Raw genomic sequence first — 18,897 nt, 5'->3', positions numbered from 1 at the left:
AGGCTATATCTGTATCTATCTATAACGGTTTGGCGTGTTGTGACCAAAGTTGGAGTGTTTTACTAACAAGAATGACCAACCTGCCAGTTTCGAAGCAGAGCCACCTAGTGGTCAGGATATATGAAAAATGGCTATTTTTTTTACTTCTGAATGCTTTGCCAAAAATAGCAAAACATGCTCCACCAAATCTAAAAAGACCAGTTAAGGCGAACTATACCCAATTTTCCCATGTCAGCCAATTTGGATGTTGGCCATTATGAATTTTGTCATGAAATCGTTATGAAACTTGTCATGCATCTTTGGCACCATGCTCTGACAGTACTCCAAAAGTCTGGGGGCAGATTTTCACCAAAATCAACTTTAGACTCTTCTGACAGAAAGTTAGGAATTTCGTGTTCATAGTCAAAACCATTTTTTTAAACAAATTTTAAGCATGATGCCAGAATATGCTTGAAGCTGCATCTCTGCAAAGCTTTGACATATTGACACCAAACTTTGTGTGTGCCATTGTCACCTCACACAAAACACACCACATAAATTTAATAACAGTGCCACCTGTTGGTCAAACTTGATAAGCCATTAAATCATATTACCAGTAGTTGTATATCTTTTTTCAGCCATTTTGACTAAAATCATCTTTAAATTGCTTCATTTACTCATTGCTGTGGTTGGTCTGATGCTTGCTTCTGTAGTGCATGGCCCCTTAATTGCTGCTTGCAGCCATATTTGTATTTGTTTTTTGTCTTTACTTTTGTTTTGCTGTTGTATATTTTACACAGCTAATTAATTATCGTAAATTTGTAGTCCTGTCAGAGCTGTGGCCTAGCGGTTTACAAACAATATTGAGCTGTTAGAAATAAAAATGTTGCAAATGTAATTCTTTGATGTTTTAAATAATTTTTCCCCCCCCCCTTTAAATCCTTGGCTTATGCTAAGTTGAATAAACTGTAAAATGTAAAAATCATGAGGTTTTGTTTTTTTTCCACTATTTTTAATAGTTTTTTCATTTTTTTTTTTAAATAAAAACTACTATTTCTTACTCCTCCTAGATGATTTGTCTGATTTTCACCAAAATTGGCTCAGATCATCTTTAGACCATGCTAGCAAAAAGTCAAATCTCGAATAATGCATGAATGAATTTGATGAAGAGCAAGCAAAAATGGATAAGGCTATATCTATATCTATCTATAATGGATTGGCATATTGAAACCCATGGTAGGTGTGTGTTATAACAAGAATGACCAACCTGCACATTGTCACCTTGTGGTCAAAAGTTTTCGAAGTTTCAAAAAATGACAATAACATTTAATTCAATTGGCCTTGAAGGATCTGAGGATCCTCAAATGCAAACTGTGTGTGTGTTGCTTCAAGAGAGCAACCATAAATTGGTGTTGTGTTTTACTTTCTTTTCCATATTCTTCATTCATTTATAATCATTTAATTATTCCATTTAATCATAATAATCATTATAGTCATTTATATATCCATTTCATTGATTTATTAATTGATTAGTCATTTATATTATGTTATATTATTATTTTTCCATTGTTGTTTAGTCTTATGACTGTGTGGTTTCATGGCCTGTTTGTCCTCATGAATAAGAATTATGAGGCAATGTTTATGAACCTCAAGGTTCATGGGATGCTGTTTCGAAGCAGTTTGATATAACAATGCTTGTTGGATCTGTGTTCTTTAGACAAAGTCTGAGCATTGAGGCATACGCAACTAAGACTATTCAATAAACTCTGCTCCATTTTACCATCATAACTTCATCTCCTGCTTCTGCTCTTCACTTTTAATACTTTTTCCTCAGTCAACATTTGGTGTAATCGTCAGGATGGCATAACATTTTGATGTACTTCTTGGCTGACAGAAGACTGTTAATGGTGTTTTGGGTATTTTGGTTACCAGACAAGACCTCCTGTTAACAGGGTTTGGGTAATAGATTACTCTGCTGAAGAGTGGTTCTGTTGCTGGACAAACTGATATTTTCTGATGGGATCTGGCGTCCGGGGCTGGATCTTAATTGTCTAGGCATGGGGACAGCGATCCCACAGCCTATTGTATTGAAAGTTAGCTCAATATATTCCTTGGGTCATGCTGACAACATAGATACCTATTTTTTTTACCTACATTAGCTCTACTTGTCCAGTAGGTGGGGGTGAAAATTAACTCTCAGTTTCATTTCTTTGATTCATGCTATCATAAACATGTACATTTATGACAGCTGCATTGATGTGCTCATGTCTTGTGACAGTTTTCATGTAGTTTCAATCAGACAATACTGGATAAGACACTAGCTTAAAAAAAGCAGGCTTTTCATAACTATCCTGTAGATAAAGTAAAAATAACATACTGTATTTATAATACAAAACTGTTTCATAAGTTTTTATTCTGCTGTAGTCTACTATCTCTGTTCATTTGACCTTTGGAAACTGGCCTTTGGAAACCGAAACAGATACTGTAGGTGCTGCAGTAGGTTCAGTTTTGTTTACTACTCTAAAGTTAAAAATAGACTCTTTGAGTCACTCCGCAAGACTCAGCATGAGTGACTTTGCATTTGAGTCATTTTTGAAAGTAGAATCAAAACAGGTTCAAACGTATTTTAAATTAATTTCTGTCGAGATGTTTATTTTGTTGTGTTTCTGCATCTCACTTCCTAAATTAAAAAAAAGAACAATTTTATTACATGAGTATTTTTATATATTTAGGATGAAGTCTGAACTGGAATTTCATATTTGATTTGTATATTTATGACACTAACATTTATACTTTTTAGTAATGTTATCAGGATTCAGTTAACACTACATCTAATCAGTGTTAATAGTTTACGAAATGTCAAGGGAACCATGCTAACCATGTCATTATGTTCTATCAACGTTAAAATTATGAAACATGTAATGATTACTTTTGTGACTTTTTGACGTTTTTGGTCATATAGTGACCCTTGTTGTGAGATTACGTACTAATACCTTGTGCATTTCCATCTTATCAAGTTGTCATTGGTTGTGGTGGGAATCAGTCGAGTGCCTTCAAAACTATGGCTTTATTAAATATTACTATGTTGTTTATTATTTCATAAAAAAAAAATTGTCAAATACATTTTTGAAACTTTCATCCATCATTACAAAAATTGGGTTCAATTTATTTATTTCAAGAGACAGATAGGGCCAAGCACTGAACCCTGGGGTTTTAAAATTACAAAGTATAATTTATTTTAAGAAGCAGAGTGGACCGAGAACTGAACCTTCGGGTTTTAAAATTACGAATTACTATTTGTTTCGAAAAGTAGAGGAGGCCAAGCACTGAACCCAGGGATTTTAAAATTAGGATTCACTATTTATTTTAAAAAGAAAAGAGGGCCAAGCACCGAACCATAGGGTTTTAATATGTACAAATTACTTTTTGTCTGCATTTTCACATCCGTAGCAAGCGTTTTGAGAGGTGTTTTGACACCTTGAGCTTCTGTGCGTGAGACATTTTGACAAAGTAAAAAAACGCAAACAGACAAAAGGTGTGCAATGACCTTTACCAGTTATTCATTTTGCCCTTTAAATGGAAAACACAGAAACCACCAGATTTGTAATGTGGGATTTACACAACATACATTTTGCTTTGCATGTTGTGGGCTTCTCAGACTATGGGACAGACAAATATCTAGGCAAATCAGTTTAGGTATATAGTTTGATACTCTATTTGAATCCTCACAGACATCAAGAAACTGTAGGTTTATTAATAATTAAAAAATAAATACAATTATACTCATTGACAACTATTTTTTTACATGCTGAAGAAGATGATGGCTGTAGCTTTGTCCTCAAGACCACAGGTAAGACATATTGTTAAAATAGTACACATTATTCAGAATGTTTATTTTCAACACCTTCTACTGCTAAATTGTTGATTGAGGTTTAATAATAATAATTATGCATACCATACTCTTGTTTATCCTCTGTATATTTTGGTGTTATTACATTTGTAATTAACTATGTCATTTTAGGTGTTTCTTATATTAACATGTTGCATGGTATATGTTGTATAATTTGCACATTTAACTAACATTCTATAATGACAAATGTACAATGACATAAACGGTAAATAAAAGGTGTGGAGAGTCTTTATCAAATGCAGGGAAATTAGATGTGGGGGAAAACCTGATAATTAAACAAATAACTGATTTATTTATTAAAGCTTAAATCATCATTACAGGTCACTGGATTCACAGCTTTTCTTTCGCAGTTCCAGCTCATTATCTACTGTATCCTAATGCAATGTAAGATGACATTACAATTTGTTTTAGAATACAAGTGTAATCACATCAAACCATTTAATCTCTTAACCTTTCATTAACAAGGTAGTTAACAAAATGATGTAATGTTTAACTGTTACATACTTGTTTTTGAACATTTTAATTTTGTATTTTTAAAAAATACATGAATCATATGTAAAGTTAAAGGAATAGTTGATTTTAAAAATGTATCTTTTTTAGTTGCTACGGTTTTGGTTGCTCAGTTGCTATTCTAAAGTTGATATTCATTCATTTTAGTTAACAAGGTCATCCATTTTAAGCTGTTTTTTTATAATTATATCTTATTGTATTTTGCAGCTTTTTTAATTAAATCTGCAGAGAGTATTAATTGCTCCGAACCCACTTCAGATGCTCTTTTAGCTGCCCTGAAGGACAGCATCCTTGATAAAACTGACGTGAGGCCAGTTTTTTACCAGAAAACTCCAACCAACATCAGTGTGACCTTCACTCTGTATGGGATTTTAGGTGTGGTAAGTTATTTAATTTCATTGACAAACATGTGATAATAAGTACAAAACGGTGAGCCATGTATACTAGAATTAGGACCAAGTTAAAGAAAAAAGCAAGGATCTGAAAAGGCAAGACAGACAAAAATATAACCAGACATTGTTTGGTTGTCTTGCTGGATCAATAAACAGAGCTGCATATTATTTGGAAAGTAGTAATAGCAGTAAAGAGGGCTAAGCACTGAACCCTGGGGTTTTAAAATTTAAGAATACCATTTATTTTAAGAAGCGCAGGGGACCGAGCACTGAACCCTGAGGTTTATATATGTATATAAATTATTATTTATTTCAAGAATGCAGAGGACCGAGCACTGACCCTTGGGGTTTTAAAATGCAGAGATTACTGTTTATTTGAAGAAGCGGTGGGGGCCAAGCACTGAACCCTAGGGTTTTAAAATGAACAAATTACTATTTATTTTAAGAAGTTGATAGGGCCGAGCACTGACCCCTGGGGTTTTCAAATTTCCAAAGTACTACTTTTAACAATTTTCACAACACAGGTTGTGTCAAACTTTACAGTATTAAATAGGACACTAGTGTCAATAGTGCAAAAGTTCCATGTTGCAGCAAAGTCAGATTTGCAGAACTCATCTGGTTCCCTTGGTCTTGCACCAACGGCCATCTAGGTGAGGAGTTCTTTACATGTGATCCGTCATCAGTATAGCACACCTAGGTTCCTAACTGATGATGAAGAATTGACAGAGCAAACTTTGAGTATTGGACAGTTGTGTCCAGTCAATTGAGTCCAATAATTTACTCCCCTGTTTTGAGTTTAACTGTAAGAAGTGTAAGACTTACTGTTTATTTCAGAGAGCAGAGTTTTAAAATGTACAACTTACTGTTTATTTATTTTTTTATTACTATTTACGTCAGTTACTTTAATAAAAACTAGACAGTTTAAAGTTTTTCATGTAAATAACACTGGATTTGCCTACTCGCCAATTTAAAGTCATATTAAATTAGTTTGCCAATGATACTTCATGCTGATATTAAGAAACACATGTTAGTGAGCAAGTCTTCTGGCAACTGTGGAATAAAATGTGCATTCTTAATTGTTCTTTTTCAGGATGAAAAAGCTCAAATATTCGATTCATTCATTTGGCTGTTTTTGGTAAGTCTTTTTGTACCTGTCTTTTTGTAACAGCCTTTGTGAAAATAGTGCAGTTTCTCACTTTTTCATGCAACTTTCTCTTTTGTAGTTGTGGAATATTGAAGGCTTGAGCTGGGATCCTGATGAATGTGGAACAGACAGAATCTCACTGCCAAGAGAAAATCTGTGGATGCCTGACATCTTGATTAATGAATTGTTAGTTCAAACACATCAATCTATTTTATTTATGCCAATGCTGAACATTTCATATAAATCTGAAATCATTTTCCTGCAATTCATGAAATGCCACCAGACTTGTTCCCACATAGCAATTGGCATCTGCCCCAGCTCTAGGCCAAGCAAGCAGTTACACTCAGCCCAAATGCAGCAAAAAATTACGGCCCTTGTGTGGCCCAGATCTGGACTACAGACATGAGCCACACATGAGCCATTTCTGGACCAAATCTCAGTCAAATAGTATCTTATAACCAGCCCTGAACTGGGCCAGAACATGTTTTAATAGTGCTACCCAATCTCAGGCTTCAGTAAACCATATAGAAACCATGCAACTCAAAATATGATCAAAACAGCAGAAATGTTCTGTAACATCTCAACACTACTTGTGCCTAAAGTTGCTTTGTTTTACTTCAAAGCATGGATGAAAACAAAACCCCAGAAACACAATACCTTTATGTCCAACATACCGGTTTGGTATTGGATGATCTTCCTTTTCATGTAATCAGTTCCTGCAACATGGACATCTACACCTTTCCGTTTGATATTCAAAACTGCACGTTTACTTTTGAATCATACAAGCACACTGGTAAGTTGGCTTAACTAACACATTTTCAATTATAACTACTACCTTTATAATCCAATTATAACTCAATTATATCTCATTGTTCTACAGCAAGGGATGTTCAGTTGTTATTTATTGAACCAGTGGAGGTAACACTTTATAATTCCCTATCTGTGTTGCAAACTAAAGGAGAGTGGGAGGTAGTCAACATGCTTGCTGAGAAACCTCCGGTACCTCCTGAAGAGCTAAATATTACTTACGATTCACTCATTTACTATGTATGTACTGTACAAATTAGTTCAATTTTATAACTTTTACAAGCTGAAAAAATATTTTCTTTTTTGCTTTCATTGGAATTTTGAAATTATTTTTTTTTTTAAATATATTTTATGATTCAGGTCATTCTAAGGCGCCGACCCACCATGTACGTGGTGAACCTCCTGATTCCCAGCTGCTTCCTCATTACCGTAGATCTTTTCAGCTTTCTTCTGCCACCCCAAAACGTGGATCGTTCTGCATTCAAAATGACCCTCATTTTTGGTTACACTGTATTCCTGCTGCTAATGAACGACCTGCTGCCCGTCACAGGAAACAACTTACCTCTCATAAGTTTGTATAGTTTTGTTTTGTTGTAGCATTTCACTGTCCTAACCAGCCATTACAAGCTTCCAGAGTCATGTAGGTCTTCTATGAAAGCAGTGACAAAATGTGTCACTTATCACAGTCACTGTTAGTTATGACCATTTTAAAGTGTTTTTTTTTCTTCTAGGTTTGAGCTGATTACCTCTCTTTTACACTCAATTTATTTTCAGATGCATTTTTCTCCCTCTGCTTTGCTCTGATGGTGGCCAGTCTTCTAGAGACGATCATTATTACTAATATCCAGTGTGGCGCCATTAACTATGACCCTTTACCTCAATGGGCCAAAGTGCTTTTCCTCAACTATGTCGCCAGACTTGTTTGTTTAAGCAAGAAACCCAGTGACCAAAACTGTATTCCTGAAGGTCAGCCTTCCAAATCACATTTATGAGTGCTTTATTTCTGCATGAATAGCTAATAATTGGTAACTGATAATAATTTTAAGTTTATCTTGTCCATGTAGAGCACAGAACTGAGACCAAACGCTGTGATCCTACAGTTGAAACCCCTAAGAGAGAAACAGCATATAAAACACCTGTTCTTCTGGAACTGAAGAAGATAAGCCACGAGTTACTATCCATCCACCACCAGGTTGAAAAACATTTGAAAACTGATGAGAGCGTGGAGGAGTGGGTGTATTTGGGTCAAGTCGTTGACCGCTTGTTTTTCTTCCTTTATATTCTGTTTCTTTCAGTTAGTTTTATCACTATTTTGGTATTTTGGGTGTATTGGTACAACAAAGCTGCATCTTTAATTTAAATGAAACTACTAAGAGTAAGTGTACACTGATCAGCCATAACATTGAAACCATTGAGGTGTGAAGTGAATATTGATTGTATTGTCACTGGCATATGTCACGGTGTTAGGCCAGAGGTGTCCAATCCTGCTCCTGGAGGACCACTGTCCTGCAGAGTTCAACACCAACCCCAATTAAACAAACTTGAACAATTGAAGATTTTACTTCTAGGCAGATTGGAGTTAAATTCTGCAGGAAAGTCGACCTCCACGAAGGTTGGTCCGATCCCACAGAAGAGCTAATCTATCTCAAATTGCTGAAAAACTTTATCCTGGCCATAATAAAGATGTGTCATAACAAACATTGCAGTTGGCTGAATATGGAGCTGCATATCCTTTGAACTATCAAGCAATAGAAGAAGGTTGTGTGGTCTGATAAATTATAATTTTCTTTTAGAACAGATGGCTCCTGGGTGTGTGTGTTGTTTACCTGGGGTAGAGATGGCAGCAGAATGCACTATAACAAGGGTGCCCAAACTCTGTCCTGGAGGGCTGGTGTCCTGCAAAGTTTAGCTCCAACTTGCCTCAACACACTTGTCTGGATGTTTCTATCATGCCTAGTAAGACATTGATTAGCTAGCTCAGGTGTGTCTTATTGGGGTTGGAGCGAAACTCTGCAGGACACAGAGTTTGGGCAACCCTACTCGATATAAAAGAAGCAGATCAGCGGAGGTAGTGTTTTGCTCTGGACACTGTTCTGCTGGGAAGCCTTGGGTCCCAGGGATTTTAGATCAGGGATTTCGCTCCAACCTTGATCAAATACACCTGCCTGTAGCTTTATAGTAGTCTTGAAGACATTAATTAGCTTGTTCAAGTGTGTTTGATTAGGGTCGGAGCTAAACTCTGCAGGAAAGTGGACATCGAGGCCCAGAGTTGAGAACCCCTGATGTAGATATCACTTTGACATGTACCATCTACCTGAAGATTGTTGCAGACCACATACAAACCTTCACAGCAGACTGCAAAATTGATTAGAAATGGTTTTAAGGGACATGACACAGAGTTCCGATTGTTGCCTTGCCCTCCAAATTCACTAGATCTCAATCTATGAAAAGGGTGTCCAATCCTGCTCCTGGAGGTCCACTGTCCTGCAGAGTTCAGCTCCAGCCCCAATTAAACACACCTGAACTAGTTAACATACAGTGACGTGTTGAGGCAATTTGGAGTTAAACTGTGCAGGACACTGGCCGTCCAGAACCAAGTTTGGGTACCTCTGATGTATAGTAGTCAACATTTGAAGTGGATCAAAACATTTAATCAAAGTTGCCCTGAAACCAAATCAATACCCGTTCTTGTCTTGGGACAACTTCAACCACAACATATTTTGACTACTCTAGATCAGGGATTCTCAACTCTGGCCCTCAAGGTCCACATTCCTGCTGAGTTTTGCTGTGACCTTGATCAAATTCACCTAAATTTAACTTTATAGTAATCCTAAATACCTTGATTAACTTGTCAGGTGTGTTTGATTAGGGTTGGAGCTAAACTCTGCAGCAAAAGATGACCTTGAGGGCCAGAGTTGAGAAGCCCTGATGTAGATATTACTTTGACATGTTCCTCCTACCTAAAGATAGTTGCAAACCATGTGCACCCCTTCATGGCAGTTGTTTTTCCTGATGGCAGTGGCCTCTTTTAGCAGGATAATGCACCCTGACACACTGAAAAATTGCTCAGGAATGGTTTGAGGAACAAAAGAGTGACAAAGAGTTCACAGTGTTCTTTTGCCCCCAAGTTCCCCAGATCTCGATCCAGTTGAGCATCACTGGGATGTGCTGGATCTGATCCATGGGGGCCCCAACCTGAACCCTGGATTGCCGGGTGTGTGTGATGTTTATCTGGGGAAGAGATGGCAGCAATTGCACTATAGGAAGAAAGCAGTTCAGCTGAGGTGGTGTTGTGCTCTGGAGAATGTTCTGCTGGAACATCTTGGGTCCTGGCAATCATGTAGATCAGGGGTTCTTAACTCTGGCCCTCGAGGTCCATGTTCCGAAAGAGTTTTGCTCCAAACTTGATTAAATTCACAATCAAGGGCCCCAGGACTGGTATTGGGAACCACTGATCTATAGGATGTGCTGAATTCAATTCGTGAAGGCCACAGTTTGAGATAAGTTAGACTTTGGTCCAAAGAGGGGCCACTGTCCTGCAGAGTTTAGCTCCAACCCCAATCAAATACACCTGCCTGTAGCTTTCTAGTAATGTTGAAGACATTAATTAGCTTGCTGAAGTGCGTTTGATTATGGTTGGAGCTTAACTCTGCAGGACAGTGGCCTTCCAGGACCAAAGTTGTCCATCCATGACTTAAACGATCTGCTGCTAATATCTTGGTGCAAGATACCACAAAACACATTCAGAGGTCTTGCAGAGTCCATGGTTCAATGCATCAGAGCTGTTCTGGCAGCATGAGGGGAACTACACAATATTACACAGGTGGTTTTAATGTTGTAGCTGATCACTGTTTATGATACTTAACCTGTAAATATGAGTTACAATAGAATCAAATTGTCTGTAATACTTAAGATTTTCTTTTTTTCTGTTCTGTACTTTCATATTGGTTTGTTCTGTCTATCTGTTATTCCAAGGGTGAGTATCAGTAGAAAATTAACTGGAAACTATGAAAGCATTTTTTTAAATATTCTTCTTGTGTGCTATATAAAACTATGCTGTTTTAGATAGCTGTATATTAATGGGTGTCTGTATATAAATAAATTTACTGATTTCATCTACAGTTAATTATTTTACCAACACCTTTTTGGTCTTTCAAGAAATCACTGGTTACAGATTCCAGCTCTTAGCTAGGGAATGGTTGAAATATAACAAAAATAAACTCTTTCTTGCTGTTGTTTGAAAAGAGTGAAACATTTTTACAAATAAACAAATATATGATTTCAGAACTGTGCTGTACATTTACAAAGACTTTCGACCATGACCTTTTAAATGAGATTTCAGGATGCCAAGTGCGTTTACACAAACATGGCTCATTTACACATGACTCATTACACCAAATCTTCTAAACTGTTAATAAGGACCTCATTTAATCTAATGAGCTTTCTGAATTGGTATGCTTTCAGCAGTTTTAGGGGTTTAAAAATGCATAAAATATTTAATGCAAAATACAAAACACTGCAACAAATTGAACTGACTGACATTTGCAAACAGTTGTAGTGTAGTCATCTACAGTATTGGGTGAATAAAAGTTGAACATTTGGAAAAATGTTTTCAGCAGTTGCATGTACGTAAGAATTTTTCATTATAATTCGTGATTTATTATTTGTGGTGTGTCACATACAGTATATATGAGGGTGTCATACATTTACCCTTTACCTTTAATAGGTACATACATCAGATTAAGTTTTATTTTGATTTTTAATAATCCTGAAGCAGCTAGATAAGAAATACTGTCTAGATTAATAAATGACTAGAATGACTTTAACATGATGTTTTGATCAATTGGATTTTATATGAAGCAGGTCAAAAACATAGCTGTTGCTGTTGGTTAATAGACATTGTATATCCAGACTCAAATATTGATTAAGTAAGCCAAGTAGCTCCGGCTTAGTTGAATATATTATTTTTGATTAGTGTTTACTTTAAAAATTCTTTTTCTGCATTTTGATTTCAGCTATTCATTTTCTAATACAATTTCCACCCATTACATTTTCTCTAAAGAGACAAGGGAGACAGTTTCTAAAATTTAGTGTTAATATTAAACAATAATAATTAGGTCAAATAATGTGTAAAACACTGTTTGATCTAAAGTTGTTTTTTCTGCAGTTGTAGTAAGCAAGAAAAAAACTTTGAAAACATAAACGTGACATTTTTATGTGATTAATATACAGTTGTTTGTATATTGGTTGTATGGTTTTTCATTAACTCGGAAACTCTGTAACATCAAATGTAAATGTGACGGAAAAGAGTGAGACTTTCACATTTGGTGTCACACACTGCAATATTAATGTCATATCTACACCACAATTTTAGACAATGCCACGTTTCTTAACCTCAGCTTTAAGTATGCAAAAGTATGCTCAACCACAGAGATCCCAGGTACCGCCACATTTATTTTGACACACATTCGATATTTTGAATATTGGGCTTTGGTCTCCAATGTCTGAGATTTCCAGAAGGCCAGGAAGCAAAAATAAATAAATTTTGCCAAAAACGTTCACTATTGCATGCCAGCTATAGCCAGATGTACAACTAATTTGCCTAAGCAAATGAGTTATTTGTATTTAGGATACATACCCACCATTCTAACACATTACCTGTCAAACTGAGAAATGATTCTGAAATGAAAATCTGCGGGGCTCAGTTAGTCACAACACTGACCAAGAACTTAATGGATATAGAACTTCTGTCAGCATCCAAGGTAAGATTCAGCAATTAACAAGAACGCTTGGTTTCAGCTGAAAATAATTAGGATAGTTAATGGCTTTGCAGTAATGGCTTTGCTTTATGTCTTTTCTAAATGTATACTTAAGCAGAGAATGCATGGTAGCATAGCAGTGTAGACTGTTCTGTTATGTATATAATCATGAGAAAGTGTTAAAATGCAATGTAAAGACCTGCCCAAAATATTGTGGATACTATGTAGAGAGTTACATTATTTGCCAAAATATAAAGTACTTTATCTGTGTGCCACTGTACACAAAAGATACATTTCTTAATTATTTTTGTATAATTCACCAAAAATCATTTGTTTTACTCACAAAGGGAGTGTTTATGTACTGTTTGTCGACACTGTAAAGAACATTATGAATAAAAGATTAGTGGAGGATGTGGTTTTACAAGAAAATACTATTAAACATTTAATTCATTTTGTTATTTTCTTTGTTCATTGTGCTGTTTCTTTGTAATTAACTTTGAAAATTTATGATAACTTCTTAATCCTCAAAACTTAATGTACCGCTCTGGTATTGTCTATGCCGTTTGGACCATTTAGTTCTACAGGCATATGTCGCAATATTCAATCATAATTGAATTGGTCAAATTCTAGGTCTCAAGGAAATATTCATGTAGGTCTGATCTGATTAAACAACTGTTGGATCAAGCCAAGAGTGCTCAAGAAACCTGCTTGTTGATTTATTAGAGATTTGGTTGTGTTATGAATTCAGAAACAAATGTTTATGTTTGTCATTGCAGGCTAGACAATGAATTGCCAATCTTCTACAACTCACTTCATCTTCATCTGCGTCATTGTGCAATGTAAGATAATCAGTTCACTCAGTTTAAATATGACCAAATGTAATCTGTCTTTTTAATTGGTTTCTTTCATGATTATCTTTAAACTCTTGTCATTTCATCTCTTGCAGTTGCTCTCATGAGATCGGCAAACTCTATAAACTGCTCCCAGCCGACTGCCGAGTCTCTCCTACAAGCTCTCAGAGAAAGTTTCCTCAGCAAAACCGAAGTGCGGCCAGTTATTAATCCAAGGACACCTACGAAGATCAACGTGGGTTTCATTTTGTATGCAATTTTAGATGTGGTGAGTAAATATCCGAATATACAGTATTCAAGTAATCACAGTATTCAGTCACATTACATGAATAATTTATAATTTGCAAATGGCTAAATGGAAATTGTGATTGTTTCCCCTTTAGGATGAAAAAGCTCAAATTTTGGATACGTTTATCTGGATGCGGTTTGTAAGAGCTCTATTAGGAGTATCTGTTACCTTGCTGTTTATTCTTCGTCTTTAATTCCTAAAAATCTAACATGTTGTGTTTTAAAACATAGATTTAACCAGTAATGGCATTTGTGTTTTGAAGGACTGGATGATTGAGGGTTTGAGCTGGGATCCGGTTGAATGCGGAACAGACCGAATCACACTGCCTAGAAAAAATCTCTGGATGCCTGATATTGTCATCAATGAATTGTGAGTTCCAAAATAAAACTTTAAAAAGCAAACCATTATATAAGCTTGGGCTATTTTACAACTTCAAATAGCTGTAAGCAGGAATTAAGGAGCCAAAGACAAAAGAGGCAAAGGTTGGAGGTTGGAGCTTGTAGCTGAAATCTGTATGGTAGCTTTTCAGGAGCTGGGTTGGGGACCCTGGTTAAAGACGTCCAATATAGCCAACATAGGAAAACTTGATTACGTTTGATTTGGTATCCCATTCCAATCTTCCTGTCTTACGGTTTTTGGTCAAGTTCTAAACAGAAATGTAAATTTTTATATATTTTGACCAGTAGGTGGTGCTGTGCCTAAATTACTCATGTGCCCACAGGTCATGCTTGATACAACACACACCAAGTTTGGTCAGAATTTGCTGAAGCATTGTGGAGATATCACTTCATGTCCATTTTTGCACTAAATTTGTCAAATTTGTTAGCATGCTTTGCAAAAACTGTTTGAGCTATCAAAAATATTTTGATAAGTTTTGGCCAGCATTGCCTGAAGATGACCTTAGCCAATTTTAGTGAGAATCTAACAAACCATCTAGGAGGAGTTTGAAAATGTTCTTTCAGAAAAATGTTAACCTGGAAAAATTGTGTGAAAATTTGGCCTGTGGGACGCACAAGATGGTTTGAGTTGGAGACTCCAAATTTGGTGTGCTTAATGATGCAACTATCCTGTATCTGTGTGCCAAATTTCATAACTTTCCCACGAGCACATCTATGGAAAACCAGAATAAATATGAGCCTAAGCAACTTTTAAAAAACCCTTGATAAGCACAATTGTTGAGGCTGTCTATGAAATACTGTCCTATTTAATTGCAGCATAAGTGACAACCAAGCCCCAAACACCTATTACGTTTATCTTTACAACAACGGCAAAGCAGAAGATCGGGTGCCAGTCCACGTGATCAGCTCCTGCAACCTAGACATCTACACCTTTCCTTTTGACATTCAAAACTGCACCTACACATTTGGCTCTTACAAGCATACAAGTAAGTAATAAGTTTTAGTCTGCCATTCAGCTCCAATTTTGAAAAAAAAAAAAGCACAAAATATGTGTATAGGGATATTTGTAGGGATTACACTGGCAACAAAATATCCATGTCTGTAATATATATTCTCTCTAAACTATTACATGTTACACATTTAATTAAATGTTACATTTACATCCACCGTCACTGATGCAAATCAATTTCTCCCTCTACAGTTCGAGATGTTCAGCTATCATTTTTAGAGCCAGTGGAGGCCACACTCAAAAAATCTCTACAGTACATGGAGACTAAAGGAGAGTGGCAGCTGACTGACATGATAGCAGAAAAATCTGCCAATTCAACATACTTCAACATGGACGGATTGGACAGATGGGATGAACTGGTTTACCATGTTTGTGTCACCTTCAGTTCCTACATACTGTAGTTGATTATTATTGTTAGACCTAGAAAGTAATTCATACTAAGATTAACTGATGAGTTTTAAGTTTGATTTTTATTCTGTTTATTGTTCTACTCATCAAATACTAGATTGTCCTGAAGCGCAGACCAACTCTATATGTGGTGAACCTGCTGATCCCCAGCTTCTGCCTGATTACCGTAGATCTATTCAGCTTCCTCCTGCCTCCTCAGAACATGGATCGCTCTGCCTTCAAAATGACCTTGATCTTAGGCTACACCGTCTTCCTCCTCCTCATGAACGATCTGCTTCCTGTTACAGGAGACACCATCCCTCTTATAAGTGTGTTATCATTGTATATAAAGAGTGGGGTCCAAAAGTCTTTAGGCCAAAAGTAAAGTGGTACTATTTTGCAATTACTCCCAATTAGATATTACATTTGAGTGCACAAAATATTTAGCATTTTTTTTCTTCACATAGTGGACTTCACTGGGAGTTAATGGGTTAAAGGTCCAAACTGCAGTTTCAATGCAGCTTCAAAGGGCTCTACACGATCCCAGCTGAGGAATAAGGGTCTCATCTACTCATTAAATATTGTTTTATACTTTAAACCACAAATGCTTATCTTGCACTAGCTCTGCGTTGTGCGTCAAAACATACTCCCATTGGAAAAGTCACAGAAACAACGTTGGTTAGTTGTTTGTCTGTGTATTCTGGTTCAAAAAAGTAGGGTAGGGTAAAAAACTCCATCTCATGTTCTCGTCCAACTTCAAAATTGTCCAACATTTTTGTGTTACCTTTTTTGTAAAGGGTGTATGACATTCTTTGCATGTTCACTTTTTAAACACACGTAATGTGTGAAGTCTAGCATTTGTGGCTAAAAATTACATAAATGTAATTTTTTTTTATGAAAACGACCAGATAAGACCCTTATTCCTCGGCTGGGATTGTGCAGAGCCCTTTGAAGCTGCATTGAAACTGCAATTTGGACCTCCAACCTTTTGGCTTCCATTGAAGTCCACTATATGGAGAAAAATCCTGGAATGTTTTCCTCAAAAACCTTAATTTCTTTTCGACTGAGAAAAGATGAACATCTTGGATGACATGGGGGTGAGTAAATAATCAGAAATTTTTATTTGGGAAGTGAACTAATCCTTTAAATGAGATACTTATCCGATATCTGGACATCTTTAAATTAGATTTCGAATCTCAGACTTTTGGACCACACTGGTAATTGTAAAATCTTAGTTTTATAAAATATACAAAAATACAAAAATGTATGAAAATGTATATCATACTGTATATACCAGTGGTTCTCAAACTTTAATCTTAAAACTTAAAAGCTCCTTTAATCAAATCTGAAAATTAATTTATCAACTACCTTCAACCATGTTCCTTCTAACTTTTTCTATTTCTTTCTTTCTTTCTTTCTTTCTTTCTTTTAATATTGAGTCATTTTATGAACCATCTGTACCACAGTTTAAAGGATAACTGTTGCCAAAATGCAACCTGGGCTGTTTTTTTTTTTTTTTTTTACTGTAAACGAAACAAACCATTACCTAAAAGCATAATTACAACAAACGAGCTGTTTTTGAGATTGACCTTGATTTCATTTTGTGGTCAATGGCCGGTGAATGGGAGTACTAAAGGCATAACTTTGAGCGCATCAAAATCAATATTTTTACAACACTAAGAAGGCTCGACACACCATGAAACTTTGCTCGAAGTATCGCCTGGGTCTCTACACATGAACTCGAGCATTGAGAATATTGTTTGTGTACACAGAGTTTACTAAAAAGAAAGTTTTTGAACAACTCACATACACTGTTTGGGTTTCTGCTCGCAGCCATCTTGCCAGTCAAGAAGTGTCGATCTCCGAATGCGAATGAATGGACTCCATAGGACAAAATATTAGGCTTATATGAGGCTCTTTTTACAAGTAGAAGGTTAATATTGTTTTTCACTTGCGACAAAACAACGAATTAGCCGTGCGTTTATATGGAAATATACTTTAGGAGCTATCCATCCTCGCATTCGGAGATCGACACTTCTTGACTGACAAGACGACCACGAGCGGAAACCCAAACAGTGAAAGTGAGTTGTTCAAAAACTTCTTTTTAGTAAACTCTGTGTACACAAACAATGTTCTCAATGCTGGAGTTCATGTGTAGAGACCCAGGCGATACTTCGAGCAAAGTTTCATGGTGTGTCGAGCCTTCTTAGTGTTGTAAAAATATCGATTTTGATGTGCTTAAATTTATGCCCCTAGTACTCCCATTCACTGGCCATTGACCACAAAACGAAATCACGGTCAATCTCAAAATCTCTGTTGCACCAGTTTTGGAAGTGTCTAAAATGACTGTACCCAAATGTACAAGTCATTGGTGTTTGGTGATGAGTTTTTGGCTCTTCCACACTTACTGAATCAATCATTTTTTTTAACCTTGCTTTATACTCAGAGGCATTGGTCATGTTAGAATAGAAAAGGGCTGTGTCCAAACTGTAGCTGTAAAATTAGATGCACACAATTCCCTAGAATATCATTATATCCTTAAAAATTAACATTTGTGCTCATAAAAATTATTACTAAAGTAGTCAAACCTGTTCACGTCCCCAATACTTTTGGCAAAATAGTGTATATACAGTACCTTTAATTTTAAGGTCGGAAACTTACACTATTATCTCTTTCTCTTCCTACAGATGTGTTTTTCTCTCTGTGTTTAGCGCTGATGGTGGCCAGTCTATTGGAGACAATTGTCGTTACTAATATTCTTTGTGGCTCGAGCGATTATCCGCCTCTACCAAACTGGGTTAAAGTGTTGTTCCTGCATTACCTGGCACGACTGGTTTGTTTGCGTAAGAAAATCACTGACCAAAATTCTGACCTTCAAAGTGAGTCTCATAATGACTGGTCATTTTCTAGCAATAACAAACTACCTTTAGATCACATTAATAAATTTAACCACTTCTGCCAGCAGAAAACACCAGTGACATCATTTCCAGTTCACCTGAGAAAGAAATAACCCAAATCAGATACCCAGAAAAAGGCACTAAGTCACCATTAAAACATGATGAGCAAGAACTGAAGGAACTGAGGGTGATACATGAAGACGTACTCACCATTCGCCAGCATGTCGATAAGCATTTCTCCACTGATCAGAATTCAGAGGAGTGGATACACTTGGGAGAAGTCATTGATCGATTTCTGTTCGCTTTGTATGTTGTTTTCCTCACTGTCAGCTTTTTCACCATATTAATATTCTGGTTGTACTGGTACAGTTTTGACAAAAAAGCTTAATGGCCAGCCATAAATGTAAATGTGAAAATACAGATGCTCAAATTCACTGGTCAGGCTCTTAAAAGACAAGACTTGTATACATAGACTACTCATGTGGTGTTTTTTTGTTATAAAGTAGCTTGTATACATAAATAAATTTGTAGGCTTTTAATGGATAGACCAAGGTTTAACAAATGG

The 18,897-nt window shown here is 36.2% G+C and overlaps 2 protein-coding genes across 2 annotated transcripts; both read left to right on the top strand.

The window, feature by feature from the left end:
- Positions 1–3,799: 3,799 nt before the first annotated feature.
- On the top strand, positions 3,800–13,282 carry LOC141338241 (5-hydroxytryptamine receptor 3A-like). The gene is made up of 10 exons (XM_073843785.1): positions 3,800–3,829; positions 5,882–5,926; positions 6,015–6,121; positions 6,559–6,728; positions 6,816–6,982; positions 7,103–7,313; positions 7,517–7,708; positions 7,807–7,972; positions 9,871–9,956; positions 13,278–13,282. Exons 1-10 carry the CDS (start codon positions 3,800–3,802, stop codon positions 13,280–13,282), a joined length of 1,179 nt encoding a protein of 392 aa, XP_073699886.1.
- A 3-nt stretch (positions 13,283–13,285) lies between these two features.
- Positions 13,286–18,720, top strand: LOC141338240 (5-hydroxytryptamine receptor 3A-like). The gene is made up of 9 exons (XM_073843784.1): positions 13,286–13,340; positions 13,448–13,620; positions 13,736–13,780; positions 13,904–14,010; positions 14,856–15,025; positions 15,241–15,416; positions 15,554–15,764; positions 18,123–18,314; positions 18,401–18,720. Exons 1-9 carry the CDS (start codon positions 13,286–13,288, stop codon positions 18,718–18,720), a joined length of 1,449 nt encoding a protein of 482 aa, XP_073699885.1.
- The last annotated feature ends 177 nt before the right edge of the window (positions 18,721–18,897 follow it).

This window comes from Garra rufa, chromosome 7 (genome assembly GCF_049309525.1).
Source record: "Garra rufa chromosome 7, GarRuf1.0, whole genome shotgun sequence".
Lineage (NCBI taxonomy): Eukaryota > Metazoa > Chordata > Actinopteri > Cypriniformes > Cyprinidae > Garra > Garra rufa.
Note: the sequence above shows the minus strand (reverse complement) of the source record. Positions and strands in the feature narration are given on the sequence as shown.

Coding starts and splice junctions, on each gene's coding strand:
- LOC141338241 (XM_073843785.1), top strand. CDS start 3,800: ATGGCTGTAGCTTTGTCCTCAAGACCACAG. Junction 5,927..6,014: donor CATTCATTTGGCTGTTTTTG/GTAAGTCTTTTT, acceptor TCTCTTTTGTAG/TTGTGGAATATTGAAGGCTT. Junction 6,122..6,558: donor GACATCTTGATTAATGAATT/GTTAGTTCAAAC, acceptor TTTACTTCAAAG/CATGGATGAAAACAAAACCC.
- LOC141338240 (XM_073843784.1), top strand. CDS start 13,286: ATGAATTGCCAATCTTCTACAACTCACTTCATCTTCATCTGCGTCATT. Junction 13,341..13,447: donor CATCTGCGTCATTGTGCAAT/GTAAGATAATCA, acceptor CATCTCTTGCAG/TTGCTCTCATGAGATCGGCA. Junction 15,765..18,122: donor AGACACCATCCCTCTTATAA/GTGTGTTATCAT, acceptor CTCTTCCTACAG/ATGTGTTTTTCTCTCTGTGT.